Source organism: Malus sylvestris, chromosome 9, assembly GCF_916048215.2.
Source record: "Malus sylvestris chromosome 9, drMalSylv7.2, whole genome shotgun sequence".
NCBI lineage: Eukaryota > Viridiplantae > Streptophyta > Magnoliopsida > Rosales > Rosaceae > Malus > Malus sylvestris.
Genome location: NC_062268.1, coordinates 13,212,170 through 13,228,131, shown reverse-complemented (window position 1 = coordinate 13,228,131; position 15,962 = coordinate 13,212,170). Strand labels below are relative to the sequence as shown.

The 15,962-nt window shown below is 35.8% G+C and overlaps 2 protein-coding genes and 1 non-coding gene across 6 annotated transcripts; all 3 read right to left on the bottom strand.

Annotated features, from left to right (window-relative positions):
* Nucleotides 1-742: 742 nt before the first annotated feature.
* On the bottom strand, nt 743-4,902 carry LOC126582300 (uncharacterized). The gene is made up of 4 exons (XM_050246403.1): nt 3,380-4,902; nt 2,394-2,798; nt 1,974-2,176; nt 743-1,310 (listed from the first exon to the last, which is right to left on the bottom strand). The coding sequence occupies exons 1-4, from the start codon at nt 3,813-3,815 to the stop codon at nt 1,062-1,064; spliced, it is 1,293 nt and encodes a 430-aa protein (XP_050102360.1). The 5' UTR covers nt 3,816-4,902; the 3' UTR covers nt 743-1,061.
* Nucleotides 4,903-8,435: 3,533 nt separating this feature from the next.
* Nucleotides 8,436-8,508, bottom strand: TRNAE-CUC (transfer RNA glutamic acid (anticodon CUC)). The gene has a single exon. It is a non-coding gene; the product is annotated as a tRNA-Glu (tRNA).
* Nucleotides 8,509-11,007: 2,499 nt separating this feature from the next.
* LOC126634027 (uncharacterized) lies at nt 11,008-14,255 on the bottom strand. 4 transcript variants are annotated; one of them, XM_050304510.1, is made up of 5 exons: nt 14,106-14,255; nt 12,655-12,920; nt 12,075-12,226; nt 11,521-11,660; nt 11,008-11,374 (listed from the first exon to the last, which is right to left on the bottom strand). In XM_050304510.1, exons 2-5 carry the CDS (start codon nt 12,906-12,908, stop codon nt 11,207-11,209), a joined length of 714 nt encoding a protein of 237 aa, XP_050160467.1. In that variant the 5' UTR covers nt 12,909-12,920; nt 14,106-14,255; the 3' UTR covers nt 11,008-11,206. The 4 variants fall into 4 exon arrangements, with proteins under 4 accessions (XP_050160467.1, XP_050160469.1, XP_050160468.1 ...); XM_050304512.1 differs by having other exon boundaries at nt 11,521-11,657; XM_050304511.1 differs by lacking the exon at nt 14,106-14,255 and adding an exon at nt 13,728-13,881.
* Nucleotides 14,256-15,962: the final 1,707 nt, after the last annotated feature.

The following is a 15,962-nucleotide window of genomic DNA, read 5'->3' as shown; positions in this document are numbered from 1 at the left end:
TAAAAGAGTAGGACCAATCAAGGCTTAGAATTTTATCTCAAAAGGTATCGGTGCACTTCATGAATGGTTAATTTTCCGTAAGGGACATTTGGTTCTTATTAGTACAAACGACGATCAGCGGATGCTCACTGGCCTAAAATCAAGTAGCACACAATTCTCAAGCAACACTAGTTTGGTAACATACAAATGACATGCTAGAATCCCAGAAAAAAATTGAAAACAATGCAGAATCCTGCAACCAAATGATATAGTCCTTATACTGATTCAGATAAACTACAGCAACCAAAAGGCGAAAAAACTAAACGTGCTTCTTACATAAACAACAGATCCATTCATAAGCCCGAGCGGCCACAGCATTAAGATCTGGAACACGATACTCGTTCATCAGTGCTGGAAGAACTGTAAAAGGAGAACAGATTTCAGCTACTATCGCAGTTGACACCGTGGTGCAGACACGCTCTTGCACTTTGAGATTTTTCAGTAGAGTTGCGAGGACATCTTGTGGACCAATGGCTTTGGCAATGCACCCAAAAGTCGTAACAGTAGTTCGCCGGATACCCTTCTTATGAGTCAAAACGTATAGATGAAATATCAGAAAATTGAAACCTCGTGGCTCATTTTGATAAACTTACTCGAAAAACTTTGACGGTGTGAAATGTGCTTTAACCCCAATAACTACGTAGTTTATGGAAATCTGGTTTTTGTTAGTGCAAACCATGAATGCTCATACTCACAGGCCTAATGAAAGAAATGCAAGGTAGACACTAATTTAGTGACAAAATGATAACATACTACAGTTGCTGAAAACTTAGTTCGAACTTCTTTTTCTTCATATAGTAAAACCGACCGAGGCTCCTCGACAGTCTCAATGGCAAAAGGAAAGTTCCTCTTAACTTTCATACATCGATAGTAGATCGTACATGAAGTCGGTGTTCTTAGTCTCCAGAGGATGAAACTCCTTGCACCATACAAAAGAGAAACTGAATGAGAAGCCAGACAGAGAGGGCTTAGTCTGCAACATTCCAAGGAATACAAATGCTTAATTAGTTCATTCCGAAGGGCTATGGACAAGGGAAAAGGGTGGGAGACGGGTCTCTCCACAACTTTCCATCTACCAAATCGAGTTTTTTCATCTTCTCCTCGCACCAAAACAGCTGCTCTTTGCTTATTCTCACCATTCGGAGGGTTCTCGACAGAACCTTGGCGTCAATGAGGCTAAACAAAAGCTGAACATCTTCTTGCAACTGCGGCCACGATTTCTTCTTCCAACCTTTCCTCCTTTTTTGCAGTTCCTTTAACTTCATCCATTTCTGCAGCACAAACAGACAAGTTTCACGACATAATATGATCATTTGAAAAGAAATAATAGTTATAGTAATCCAAGGGCAGCACACGTATAAAACGTGACCTTTACGCTTCAACCCTAACGGAAAATGCTTGCACCTTCAAATGGTTCACATTGCATTCTCGACAACAGCATAATAATGAGGTTCAGGACACCAGCTTGATATCATTATTAAGACAGATTATTCAAATTTATCATATGAAGCATAACTTAAACAAGTTAGCAGTCTATCTAGGCGTTCCGAACAAACTAGAAAATATCTACAGAAATTTTGAACCCAAAACACACCGGAAGTCATTTGTTGAGAAGATCTATCAGTACCCAAACCACAACAGTTATGGGATACAGAAAATTGGAGAAAGAATTCTATTGTTCGAGGTCTAGCACTCCATCAAATGTTTTATGCATGTTATAAGCATACATGCACACAAAATCCCCAGAAAATAAATTATGAAGAAACTCACACAAGTAAGAATAAGGCTCCACTCTTCGGCAGGTAAAAAGTAATAAAATTTGAAATTAACACGAATGTAATCAACAAGACCACTTTTATTATAATACTTTGTTATAACTTGCATAAAGATGCTAAGGTGGAAAGACGAAAGAAAAGATATGCTAGAAAAACTACCTTCTCGAGAGAAGATTGAATCTGCTGAAGTGGGGTGGCAGCCTGGTTTTGATTCCCAAACAAGTTAAGAACAGAGCTTGGTTTTTTCTTATCCATCTTCAGGAAAAGCTGGAAAGTGAGGATTGAGGTTTCAATAATCTTGATGAGGTCAGGAGCATGCACCACCGAATCTAATTCTTCCTCATTTCCTTTTTGAATTGGACCTGAACAAATTCATGACACAAAAGTTATTAACATCATAAACAATGAAATTTACCAACAGGTCTTATTAATATTAGAAAGCTGGGGAATTAGTACATCTGAATTTGGTAGTACATGAAACAAGGCTTCTAATTTCATTGCTCGTAACTGAACTTACAACTATAGTAGAGACATCAAATTCCTGATTCTAAACTTTTTGGACTGACACAAGAAGCTTACCTTGTATATTAGGCACCCGCAGTAAATTAGGAAGAAGTCTTTGTGTGCGAGCATAAATTTCAGCCCTGTGGCCCTCCTCAAAAGGTTCATTTTCGATATACCTTTGTAGTAAAACCTGGAACTGTTGAAACTGTTGAGCACTGTGGTTGTAACTGTTGGGATTTTCAGGTTGGCAAGCGATTAGCTGGTTTAGTTGAGTGTACTGACAGTGCAGTGCCTCCCAAGACAAGCAAAGTTGACCTACATATGATGTCTCGATATCCTGGTACAGATCATTTTCTGGCTGCTGAAGGTGCTCAGTTTCATCATCAGGCCCTTCAATCTTCTTCAAAGAAAGACAGCGAAAAGGGGAGGTAAGCTTCTTAGATGCTGATCGCGGTGATGGGGTCATAGGGGTTTGGATGCCTGTAAGACAACATTTATTTGCAATGACAATCTAAATAATCTGTTTGTACCGAAAAGAAAAACCAAAAAAAAATCTACAGAAACTATCAATCTGCAGTAACCTAACCCCGGAAGCTCAAGAAACAACATATAGACAAATGTATTGTTTCATTTGTAGACCAACAAGCCTCAGAAACATCAGCTTATGTACTTTCAAACTGCTCCTACACCTAGAGCTTAACTGAATCAAGTTTCTATAAATTTGAGCTATCCACGTTTGTCTGAAAATTCAACTCTCTGCCAATTATTTGAAAGAGACTAAGCTCAAATCAGATTCACATCTATTTAAACACTGCATACATCCCCTCGTACTTTTACTTATTCTAACCTCCCATATGGCTTGTTGGGCACATAGAACGTTTCTTTTTTTTTCTATTTTACCAATGAAGTGGAAAACTTCATATGTATTTCATGGAGGTAGATCCGTATAAAGATGAAACATTTCAAGTTCAAACAGCCAGTCAAAAAGAAGTAAAGTCCTAAAGCTAAAAGTATGCTTTAATTTGAAAAGGTAACAAATTTGAACAAATTACAGCGCTTACCAGTTCCATTAAGATGCTGCGCACTCATCCGTTCAAAGAACAACATCCTCTCCCAGTACTTGTCATATACAGCACCAAAGCCACACCACCATTGCCGGCCTTCTGCTTCTACATCCCTCCACTCGTTAGAGCTTGTTTCACCGGCCTGCTCTTCTTCTTCTTCTTCATCTTCGGGAAATGACTCTTCTTCCGGAATCAACACCATGAAGCTATTCCTTCTCAATTCTTTTAACCTCCGCTTGACCTCCTCCGTTATGAAATCATCATCATCGTCCTCAGCTTCTGCCACAGAATCAGAATTGGCCGACTTACCAAAATCATCACCACTACTCTCCTTGCCGGGTTCCTCCGGCTGTGGCACAGGATTATCCTCTGACACATTTTCTGGGGCTGGTTTGTGTGCTTTCCTAAACTTCTTAACTTTGAAGAAATCCATAAATCACAACTTCCTTAACAAATTGGGTTTTCTTCTACCCCGCAAACTTATAAATCTCTCTTTCGTAATCAGCAATTCGAAACTCGAAAATAACACCAACAAAGGAAGTAACTTTGCCAACTAATAACTCTTTTTGTTCCAAGGTCTTATACACTGAAGGCAGAGTGAGATCTACCAGCGGAAAAAGTGCAGATATTTTTTTACTTATGAACAATCAAACCATGAAGTTCTGAAGAAAATTTGATTAACTCTGAGGCAGAATACAATGAGCAAGAAACCCTAGATCTAAGCAGAAGATCTAACAATCCAAGTTTCATTTGCAAGAAAATACAGATCAAGAAATCACCTTTGTTAAAATAGACTCCCCAAAAACGCCAGAGAGATCAGAACCCACAAAACTTGCTCAAAGATCAGCAGATTTCTCCAACATTTTGCAGTTCCTGGAAGCACATTACACAAAACCCACCAAAAAAGGAACCCCAAATCATCCAAAAAAAGTTCAACAAGATTTGTTCATTTTCTCCACTGTTGCACTGCTCAAACCCCATATGTTTGGGCTGCACTACAGTAAAAAGCAAGTCCCAGAAGAACAAAGAAGTGCATAAAAAGTACCACGAAATTCCAACTCCTAAAAAGCCCAAAATACTGAAAAGTTTAAACCTTTAGTACCCAAAAGCTAGATCATCACCCATCAAAATCCCAGAAGATCCAGGTGCATCTCTTTCCAACCGAAGCCCCTCAGAAACCCCAAATCTCCAAATGTGGAGAAAAAGAAAAGGGCTTCCAGCTAACAGCCCTGCAACCCAGAAAAGCAAAAAATGTGCAGAGAGAGGAGCGAGTGAGAGCACTGTTTGGGAACAATGCAAAGTGCTTTACCGTGAGCAATAAATTGTTGCATTACCATCTTTTCCCCTTTAAAAAAGTTTCATTAAATGAATTCCCTTTTCCCTTGATTTTATTTGATAAAATGATTTGGGATGATTTAATTTTTAACTTAATGGGAGAGCTTCGGTGTTAATCGAAGTGTTGGGTTTTGGAGTTTTGTGGGAAGTGGGAAGAGCTCGAAATTCAAGAGGGTACGCAGAGCGGTGGACACCAGTATTACTAGACACTTCTGTCAGGCCCTCGTACAGAGAATAATAATTTTAATTTTGTCATAAAACACGCCAGCTCTCCGCTAAAAAAGCCGCGCAAAAGTGGGTTTAATTTGTGCATGGTGTCGTGAAATTACATATTTACCCTCGTTCGCTTTACAAAAATGGGCATCCTTTCATTTCATGCCCCTTTTGACATGAGAAAAAAAATATTGTGGTGAATTTGATATGAAGTGAAAGCGTATGGTAATTTGATTGTCGGTGAATTAGTCAACTCCCGGTCAATAAAAGGAAAAGGCAAACTAAAAATTTGAAACATGTGTTGTTATGTATTTATTGGAGAGATTTTCTTTTCCAATCAGTTCTAATAGTGTTATTTACTAAATTAATGTTAGTGTTATTTACTAAATTAATGTTTGTTACATGTTAAAATTGTAAGTTACACATATAACACAAGCTTCACACGTGATGAATTTGTATCAGTGTTTTTCGTTCCATTGAGATTGATTGGGTTTGTGCAATAAAAGGTTATGTTCATTCCAATTTCATGCCAAGAGCATGGTGTATTAGAATTTTATGAGTATTGGGCTACATTCATGTGATTAACTCATCTCATGAAATATGTGCTTGTTTAGGAAAGAAATAACTCGAATTGACAATTTAATTGAAAATGGACCAACAAAGATATGGCAACACATATCATGTGCACAAAACTTTCATTAAGATATCGGAGGAAGAACTAAAAAATCACACTGCATAACGCATTGCATCCTTAACTTGTTATAACTAGTAATTAAAGAACCGTAATGATTTATCTTTTAGTTTGATATTCAATATTGTCATTGATCCATGACTTACAATGTTGGCCCTGAGATTTTTGTGAACCCAGGCGAGTTACTAAAAAGGGCCGTTGAGTGAGAGCAACATTACGACGAATCTTAAGACTGAGAGTCTGGCACCTAGGGTTTATAGGTTAGGTTGGAAATCAACCTAGAAAGAATTATACTTGCTTTCTATGCTTCTATTGGTTTTTTTTTTTTTAATTCTCTTGATCATTTGGGTAAAGCGTGGTATAGGTAAATGTCATAGATAATGAATTTATCTCTTACTTAAATTACTCTTTTTTAATAGTATCTTCTATAATAAAGTGATGGATTCAGAACAAAGAAAACATATTTTTGGACATGTTTATACATATTTGAACCTAAAGAAATTTGGCTACTAAAGAAAAGAACACAATTGCATCGACTTGTTTTCTATTTATCATAATCCAACGTAAATTCTTTTTTAAGAGCTCCCTTGATCGAGAGTTTTAGGCGGCCGTCTATTCCAACTACCCTGAGTACCGACCCTAATGATATATTCAACAATTGTTCTTCTATAATAATTACCATTACCACAAACTCAGTTTGAAAGCCTAAACATGTGCTATGGGTGAGCGAATTGCAGCGTCCAACCCATCATGAATATTATGCCTCATTTGTTCATCTGGCTGGTGGAAGCTTTTGAAGTGAAGACCTTTTCTCAAGCTGCATTTTCCAACATATGAGAGACACTCTCCACTTAGTGAGCATCCTCACCGGATCCTTTGTGTGAGAATCCCAAGGATTCTCAAATCACATATGTTCATCATGCGGTTATAAATTATTGTAAATTTTTTTATTTAAAATTGAATATAAATAGTACCTGACGAAAACTGATCGCATAATGTATGATAAATGAATGCAATTGGAGGATCCGGCAAGGATCCTCTCTCCACTTCCATCCAACAAGATCCTGTCCGGATCATTTTGGTGAGGATCCCGATGATCCGTAAATCGTGTTTGTTCATCGTACATCGTGTGATTAGTTTTTGTTAGTTATTGTTTGTATTTAATTTTAAATAAAAAATTAAAATAATTTCTAACCGCACGATATTCAATGAACATATATGATTCTCTAATCTCCGAAATTCTGACAAAAAGAATTCAGCGAGAATCCGGATTCCACTTCCATAACCCTAGTTTGGAGAAAAATCAGCTTTTCGTAGCTCCCAATAAACAAAAAGTGGAGAGAAAATGGACTCCTCCAAGTGAGGCCACGAAATAAAGTTTTTGTTTGAATTAGAAATCTTTTCTACAACGCTCTCATATTTATATTTATATATATAACCGATCATATGCTAAGATGAGTATTCGGTTGGTAATTCAAGTTTGATAATACAAAGACAATATGAGAGATAATTATTTGTGTGATTTCTACATCGATCAATTAAAATATTCGAGGTCTATGCACCGTCTCAAATCACTCATATCTCAAAATCAGGTGATTATATTTATGTTATTATTTAGGGTTTTCTTATTATAAATTCATGTATATGCTATGGTTGCAAATTCATGTGAAATTTTACACAGGCTAATGAAAAATTTTATTCAATTAAAAATCAGGCAAACAGTGGATTTAGAGAGTTGCTATTAACATTTAAAAAAAAATTATTCTACATTCTACATATGTGGAAATATGACGAGAAAATGCACTTAAACCATGTCCAATGGTTGGATTAAAGCTTAAGATTTAAGCTTTAACCTACCCAAGCCATTTGAAATCACTAGGTTTAATAACCCATGAGGGAAAATTTATGGGCCATATTACACTCAAGAATAAAGCCAGACTTTAATTCACTCGGACTCAGACCCCAACGCCCCACACTAACACATGAGACGCGCTTCACACACCAAATGAAAGAATGGCGGCGCCCATGCAGACAGGTCTATTAGCCACTCTAAAATAGAGCCATTGGCTGATCAACGGTCCAAAAAAATATGATCATTGGTTGATCTAACGGTTATACTCAAACTTTGTTTATATTTATTTTTACTTATAATCCAACGGTTGCTATTAAATGTGATTAAATATAACTGTAAAAACCAAATCCAACGACACAAATTTAAATCTAAAGGCTAAAACAATTAAAACTTTCATTTAACTCAAATTTAACCTAAAAAGTATAAAATACCTATCTAGGGTGTGATTTTTCATTATTTATCGAAATTTAAATATTTTTAAATTAAAATGTTCACAAAAATAAGTTAAGATAATCTATATAAATTTTATTTTAATCATTCTTTTATCAATGGCTTAAATTTTACGCCCTCATCGTGGAGAAAGAAAAAAGTTATTGAATTAAGACTTAAAATCCTTTAGGTAAGTTTTTAAGTTTAACTCAGACCGTTATACATGATAGCAATGTAATATAGAATGTTAATAACAACTATTTAAATTTTGAGAACTGTTCACTTGTAAGTCCTTGATAAACATGAAACTTTAGAAAACTCAACACTTTTGAGAACCAAGAAAAATTACAACTACAAAATAAATTAGAACATGACAAGTACATAAATATCGGGGAGTTACTATTTCGAAGAAAAAAAAAAGGCAAAGGGTATTACTTATCATGATTCTGTGGGTCTCAAATACATGGGGCCAACCCATGATACCGACATGGGCCAACCCATTATCTTTAAAAATATAAGAACATAAAAAATGGTTCCGTTGCCGGGACTTGAACCCGGGTCTCTCGGGTGAGAGCCGAGTATCCTGACCAACTAGACTACAACGGACATGCCAAGTGTTGAGCACAAAATGTATTTAACCAATTGGCGTAAAAAAGGTGACTTTTCTTTTCTCTCGGCAAAAAATGGAACCTAAAAAGATAAAGGGTTTTTAGCATAAATAATCTATGAGATTGATCAAACTCATTATTTTGGTCACTTACTTTCAAAATCAATCAATGTCGTCTCTGACATTCACTACCGTACATCAATTTGGCCATTCCGTTAAAATTCTGTCAACTATTCTGTTAGTTTGTATGTGGGATCCACAAATCCAATGAAATGGTGACATATGGATGACACAAAATAAGGATTTTTATCGCACATGGTCCCTAATATTGATCAAACTCCTCATTTTGGTCATTGAGTTTCAAAAATCGATAAATTTGGTCTCTGACTTTCAATACCACACGTCAATTTAATCTTTTTATTAAGGTTTTGTCAATATTTTTTGTCCTATTAATCCAATCATGACACGTGGATTAACTACAAGAAACTATTTTCTTATGATTTAAAACTAAAAGTAAAATAAGAAACTAAAAATCAAAACTAAAAGAAAAAAAGTCGTCATTTTAATCAGAGTACGCTAAAAAAGAAAGGGAAGACACCATGACACCACTAAAGTACTTGCCCTACTGAACTCACTATTTATTCTCTCTAGTTGGTTATAATCCTATTAAATTTGAATTGAATTTGGTTCAATTTTATCGAATTTAGTTATTTTTTTCTTTCTTCCAATTGGGGTTGTGGGATGCGAGAAAAATGTCAGTACGGAATTGTAACATCCCACATCGCCCAGGGGAGTAATCCTTAAATGTATATTCTCATCCCTACCTAGCACGAGGCCTTTTGGGAGCTCACTGGTTTTGGGTTCCGTAGGAACTCTGAAGTTAAGCGAAAAGGAGGCCAGAGCACTCCCAGGATGGGTGACCGATTGGGAAGTTGCTCGTGAGTTCCCAAAACCAAAACTGTGAGGGAATGGTAAGCCCAAAGTGGACAATATCATGCTACGGTGGTGGAACGAGCCCGGGATGTGGTGGACCCAGGCCGGGATGTGACAAATGGTATCAAAGCCAATCCCTGGCCGGAAGTGTGCCGACGAGGACGTCGGGCCCCTAAAAGGAAGTGGATTGTAACATCCCACATCGCCCAGGGGAGTGATCCTTAAACGTATATTCTCATCCCTACCTAGCACGAGGCCTTTTGGGAGCTTATTGGCTTCGGGTTTCGTAGGAATTCCGAAGTTAAGCGAGAAGGAGGCCAGAGCACTCCCAGGATGGGTGACCTATAGGGGAAGTTACTCGTGAGTTCCCAAAAATAAAACCGTGAGGGAATGGTAAGCCCAAAGCGGACAATATCGTGCTACGATGGTGAAACGGGCCCGGGATGTGGTGGACCCGGGCCAGGATGTGATAGGAATACTCGTTCATTTGTTCACTCTTAAAAAAAAAGTTTTTTTTTTAATCCATGTGGAGCCATATGATTGGATTACTAGGACCACATTAGCACACAAACGAAAAATATTGATGAAATTTTAATGGAAGGACTAAATTGATGTGCGTAGTGAAAGTCAGGGGACCAAATTTATCGATTTTTGAAACTTAAGGACCAAAATGAGGAGTTGGATCAATGTTAGGGACTATTTGCTATAAAAACCTTTATTTTGTGTAAATCCACGTGCCACCATTTTATTGGATTTGTGGATCCCACATACAAACTAACAGAGTAGTTGACGAAATCTTAATAGAATGACCAAATTGATGTGAGATAGTGAATGTTAGGGACGACATTGATTGATTCTGCTGAAAGTGAGGGACCAAAATATTGAGTTTGGTCAACCTCATGGACCATTTGTGATAAAAACCCAAAAGATAATTATTAGTAGTAATTTTGTTGAAATTAGATAGAGATGATATCTTATACATTTAATTGGAAAATAGGAAAGGAATAGTAATACACTCAATTTTGTTTCATACATTTGATAAGTTAAATGTTCTTCGATTTGAATAATTGTTTTGTAGGATTGATCTTTAAATGAAGATCAACAAATTGAATAATTCTAATTATAAAATCTTTACGGTAAAAACACATTGTTTGCAAGAGCTGAGATATGCAAGTATTATCCTTAGACCATCTCCAAACCTGGGCTAAAAGCCAAATTACCCCCTCAAACACTCTCCAACCCATGTTAAAATTTTAGGCTAAATACCAAATGTTATTTTTGGGCCAAATACCCCCCAGTTTTCCCCCCGGGCTAAATGCCAAATGTTTATAGGAATTTAAATTTTTTTAGATTAAAATGTTCATAAAATTAATTTACAATAATCTACATACTTATTTTCTTTTAAAAAAATTGATTTAAGAAAAAAATTAGCCTAAGTTCCTTCTTTAATAATTCCGGGCTAAAATTTTAGGGCAGAAAGGTTGGAGTAGAAGATGTTTTTGGGCTAAAAGACAAATTTTCCAGGCTAAAAAATTTGGCTTTTAGCCCAAGGGTTGGAGATGGTCTTAGTAACATGGGCATTTTCACAATGAAAAGAAAAATGTTACATGGTCATTCTTTTTCACATTGATGAATCATGCACCCATTAACAGTACAAATATAATAAGTTTCTTTCTAATCCTATCAAGCATGGTACAGCCACGGCGGTTGTCTTCAAGATGAGATAGCCCGCGAGGCACAGGCAATAGTAGCATTTGAGGTTGATCAGTAACCTAACCAAGTCGATGGTATTGGCTGAAACTTGTTCTTCGCACAAGCCAACACATCATAGTAATCTACATCATTGAAGCAGTCGCGAAAATCTGTGAAGAGTTTTTCAAACACCCTCCATTGGACTTTGATCGATCTTGAGTACGGGTACGGAAGAAAAACCTGCTCATTCGGAATCTATTAGCACCACGGCGTCAAAGTAAATAAACATGTTGCAGCAACGATATATGCTTATTCATGTTTGTATGCTCTGCATTTCGACAGTTGTTATAGCAAGTATAGTAATGAGTATAACTTTATGAACTTACATCAGCTTCTTGTGCAAGACGTTTAAGTAATTGAAAAGTTTGCTCGTTTTCCTCTAAATTGTCAAGAACAGCCAGCCAGATCTGGGAAGCAAGATCATGAGCCATGTCTCTTGATTTCCCACAAGCAATAAACTGATCTGCTAAAACACACAGCAATCCCAGGTCAGGAGGTCAGGTGAGATTTACAGCCTGGTATTAATTTAACTAAGCGTGAGCAATGAAATTCCCCATTGGATTTGGTATGCAATATGTACTATCCATGTCACGTGACAGTAAACGATAAAAGGTTCAAGATGTGTTCCAATAAATGGCATACAATTTGAGGCTGTAAACTTCTACACTTTCGTGCTATGTAAAGCAAATGTTTTGAACATGTCGACAAGTTAGCCGCAAAAGCAAGATTAACTAGCTTATATTAACTCTTGTTCATCAAATTTGAGATCGAGGATCAGTACTCAAATCATAAATATTCATTTCACAGAATAATTTTCAGTTTCAAGTTTATAAAGGCAGACATGAGAAAGCAAGATAGAGAACTGAAATTTGAAACGCACCTATGAGGGTTCCGTGCAGTATACTGGAAGAGGGTGGCATGGTTGAACGCTCAAGCTGCTCTTTTAGAAACAAATAACTATGGCCCACGATCTCATCAATCTCACCATCTAGAGCAAAGATATGTTTACTGACATATAAAGCTTCAAATCTCCTGCGAAAATTGCCAGTGCCTTAGCAGAATATAATGCATGGATATTTGACGAAAAGCACATGCATCAAATCAGCACCTAGGGGAGAGTAAGAGCTACCAGTTTAACTTTACGATATGAATCCACAAACATCCAGACACAAGTTATAACATGATCTTTAAATAAGATGCCAACAAATCAAACTAGGCCAAAAGTTGTCGTTTGGTTTATTTTCAAGTGGGAAGTTAAAACAGGAAAAGGAATTTGTCCTCAAGGCAACGATTATATCGTTAGTGATTATACTACATTTTTTTTTTCCAAAACAACAAAATATAAAAACTCTGACGAAAGGAATTACAAAAAGAGAGAAAAAAAAGTGGGATTGAAAAGTTAAGGATAGAAAGAAAGGACCACGATTGGACCAAAACTGGAAGTAGAAATGCTATTATACCTCTTGCTCAATCCTCGAGGGATAGGTCCTGGCCACCTTTTAGCTCGGCTAGCCAAAGGAAATGTCATAGCAAGAGCAGCTTGCCACAAGAATTCTCCGCGAAACAAATTGGCCAACTGCTTTTTAACACAGGAGATTTGTGCCCACTCTGAGACAGGAACTCGGATGAAAATTTCTATTAGCAGATGATCAGGAAGCTTTCCGAATGAACTACCAACTGACATTAAACTGTCATTTTGATCGTTATCTGTCATTAGGGTTCTGCACTGCAAGGACCAAAAACATAACATGTTACTTCAACAAGCAAATCAACAAAATGAACTAATCTTCATTTAGAACAAGGCCATGTTTATGTTTACGAAAAAATACAAGGTTTTTCAAAAGCACATTCCAAAAGAAGAATAAACCCTTAATCAGCCTGAAGTCTATACAGGAGGCAGATACGTAGTTATGTCATAGAAATTCAAAGACTCAACGAATGTCCTGAAGCTATTGAAAGAACGAACCAATCCATCATCCAAAAGGGGTGAATTGGAAAAAAGAAACTGATGGAAGGAAGATGAATGAACAATGTAATGACAAAAGGAGTCACTTTAGACAAGGGGAAGGATTCACATTATTTGAACGTTAACTTATGGTTTACTTATGGTTTTTTAAAACTGAGCATTTATAGTTTACCTCGCTTGAAAAGAAAACAAGGATCACAATTACTTTACTCTTTTACATTGAACAAAGAAACAACCATTACTAAAATGTTTACAGTAAAAGACTAGATTATAATGGATAGAAAGTGGAGGCTTCAGTCCTCGGTTCGAAGTCTTTGTAAGGAACTAGGGCACATGCTAACTGCAACATTGCAAATCGCAATATACAAAAACAAATTCTTCCCAACTTGTTCTAGCTTAAAGAAACAAGACAACACTCTAATGAGACGATAAAAACAGAAGGATTAACTTTGTTGGTTCTCGAGATATACAACGTTGTCCCAGAAACTCCTGCAGAAACTAAAACAAAAATACAAAGTAACCTATATTTGTCTTCATCAAAATCAATCCAATTCTGCTAAAACTCACCTGAATACCAGATAATAAGCAAAAACAGAAGACACAAAAAGGAAACTCTTGAGCCACCAGATAGTGGAAAATCACAGAACCAAGCCACCAAATACTTGTTACTCTTTCAAATTACACGATTAAGCAGAACTGAAACAATTCAGAATACCATAATCTGTTGATTTCACATAATATTTTATTAAAATTTCAGCTGAAAAATGAAAACCCAAATTAAGATAGCTACTTAATCCAACAAACAAATGAAAGATTAGTGTTTGATCAACATAACCCTGCGTAAAGCGGGAACCTTGTGCACTGGCTACGACCGTAAAACAAAGATTATATATGTCCAAAATAATTCGAGAAGAAAAGGAAGGGAGTGATAAGGAATTATATTACCTGAGAGACTGAGAGGAAGGAGTGAGCTTTTCAGCTCAAAGGGTTTTTTATTTTATTTTATAAATTTGCCCGAATTTTCTGCTGAATGTTGCAGTGGAAGAAGAAAGACAAGGCTCCTGCTTTCCTCTGCTTTAGAGGGTTGTTTTAGGTGAGTGACGTCAGATCTCTCTTGTAATTTTCACTTGAATTTCCATAAAAAATAATATAATTGTATTTAAAAATATCTATTTTTTTCGATTAAAGCGTTATAACATTTTATATTTTATATATTTTTCCATCATTATTCGTTTTTGGGTAATAAATTTGAGTTACTTGGTCCGAGTAGTTGGTGTTTGTAAAATTGGAGAAATTTTTGTTTACCGAGCACGAACACGGTCAAGTAATGTTATCTTTTCACATAAATATAAGTGGAAAACAAGATTAAAGTGTCTTTCTTCTAAAATATATTAACATAAAATAAACATACTTTATACATTGAGTGAAATAATAATACAAAGTTATGTGCCGAGTACATGTAAATGCATTGCAATATTGGCATATTTTTATGCCTCGTAGGATGCACGTAGATGGGTTGGCTATGTATTCCTTTTGTTGGCTTCTACCAACCGTATGTTAGATTCTCGGATGAGAAAACGATGTGACCTACCGTCTATAATTGTTATACAAGTGAACTCACCTACCATACAACATACTGGTTGAACTGCCCAAATTCAAATCGAAATTGTTAGTTTGGTTGGTTTTGATTATCGAAAATTTCGAGTGCTTTCACAACCAAATCGAACCAAGGTGTATTGGTTCGGTTCATTCAGGATGTTGGTCGTCTTTAAATCACTTCACACAAAACTAAATCATCCTTTTCTTAGTTTATTTATCTTTGCATATCATCTTTTATTTGTAAATTTGGGATTGTATGACTAAAATTACACAATTAGAAAAGAATGTGGTTCTTTTTTTTTTTAACAAACTATATTATCTACATTAAGGGGGCGGGGAAATGGGCTAAACCTCACAATGGATTAGCAATAAAGTAGTTCAAATTCATTTTTTGACAAGAATTGACCTAACTTATAAGTGAAGATGAATACTAAAAAGAAAAGAATGTGGTTTTAAACTATTAACTATAACTGAGATGGTTTGGTTAGGTAAAAATTGAACTATATTGTTCTATGACATCATTGATATGTATAGTAATTGATAGTCTTAGAGCATCTCCAAATGAGATGTCAAAATTGCCACATAGAAATAAAACAGTAAAAAATGACAACAAAATCTTTCCAACCGAGCCTTCAGTTTCTTATGTGCTCAGTTATTTGAAGGCAAGGCCTTCTGTTGTCAAATTTGACAACAGGTCTCAAATTCATTTAATAATTTTTTAATGAATGTGATGCAATATATAATAAATGTTATTGTGTATTACAAATATTTGATTGGTTATCTCAATAATTGGACCCCACAAAAAGATAAAAATAATAATTTAGAATTACATTATTATTTAACATATCAGTTGGAACAAAAAGTTATACAAAACGTTAAATTGCCACATAGGTTATCAAATTTCATTTTGGCGTTTTAAATTTGACATCTCATTTGAACATGCGCTTAAACAACCATGTTAAATCTTTGAATTCCTATTTGGAAAATGCAAGAATCAGTTGTAAACAATTATGTTGGTCTTAGATCGAACATGAATGACGAAGATCAATCTCAAGATCGTGAGGCGGCACTTGTTTTTCCATTTATATCTTTCATTGATACCATGATCATCATGTGACCAAAATTTACAAATTCTATTTCACTATTTTTCAACATAAATTTTAAATATGAATTCAAAATCTAAATTGAAAAACCTATGGATGA

Bases quoted from the DNA above. Each gene is read 5' to 3' on its own strand.
- LOC126582300 (XM_050246403.1), bottom strand. From the start codon at position 3,815: ATGGATTTCTTCAAAGTTAAGAAGTTTAGGAAAGCACACAAACCAGCC. The intron at 2,799-3,379 runs GTAAGCGCTGTA...GTTGTCTTACAG, and splicing joins GCAGCATCTTAATGGAACTG to GCATCCAAACCCCTATGACC. The intron at 2,177-2,393 runs GTAAGCTTCTTG...GAATTTGTTCAG, and splicing joins GCGGGTGCCTAATATACAAG to GTCCAATTCAAAAAGGAAAT.
- LOC126634027 (XM_050304509.1), bottom strand. From the start codon at position 12,944: ATGTTATGTTTTTGGTCCTTGCAGTGCAGAACCCTAATGACAGATAAC. The intron at 12,227-12,654 runs GTATAATAGCAT...CAATTTTCGCAG, and splicing joins CCTCGAGGATTGAGCAAGAG to GAGATTTGAAGCTTTATATG. The intron at 11,375-11,520 runs GTAAGTTCATAA...CCGAATGAGCAG, and splicing joins GTCTTGCACAAGAAGCTGAT to GTTTTTCTTCCGTACCCGTA.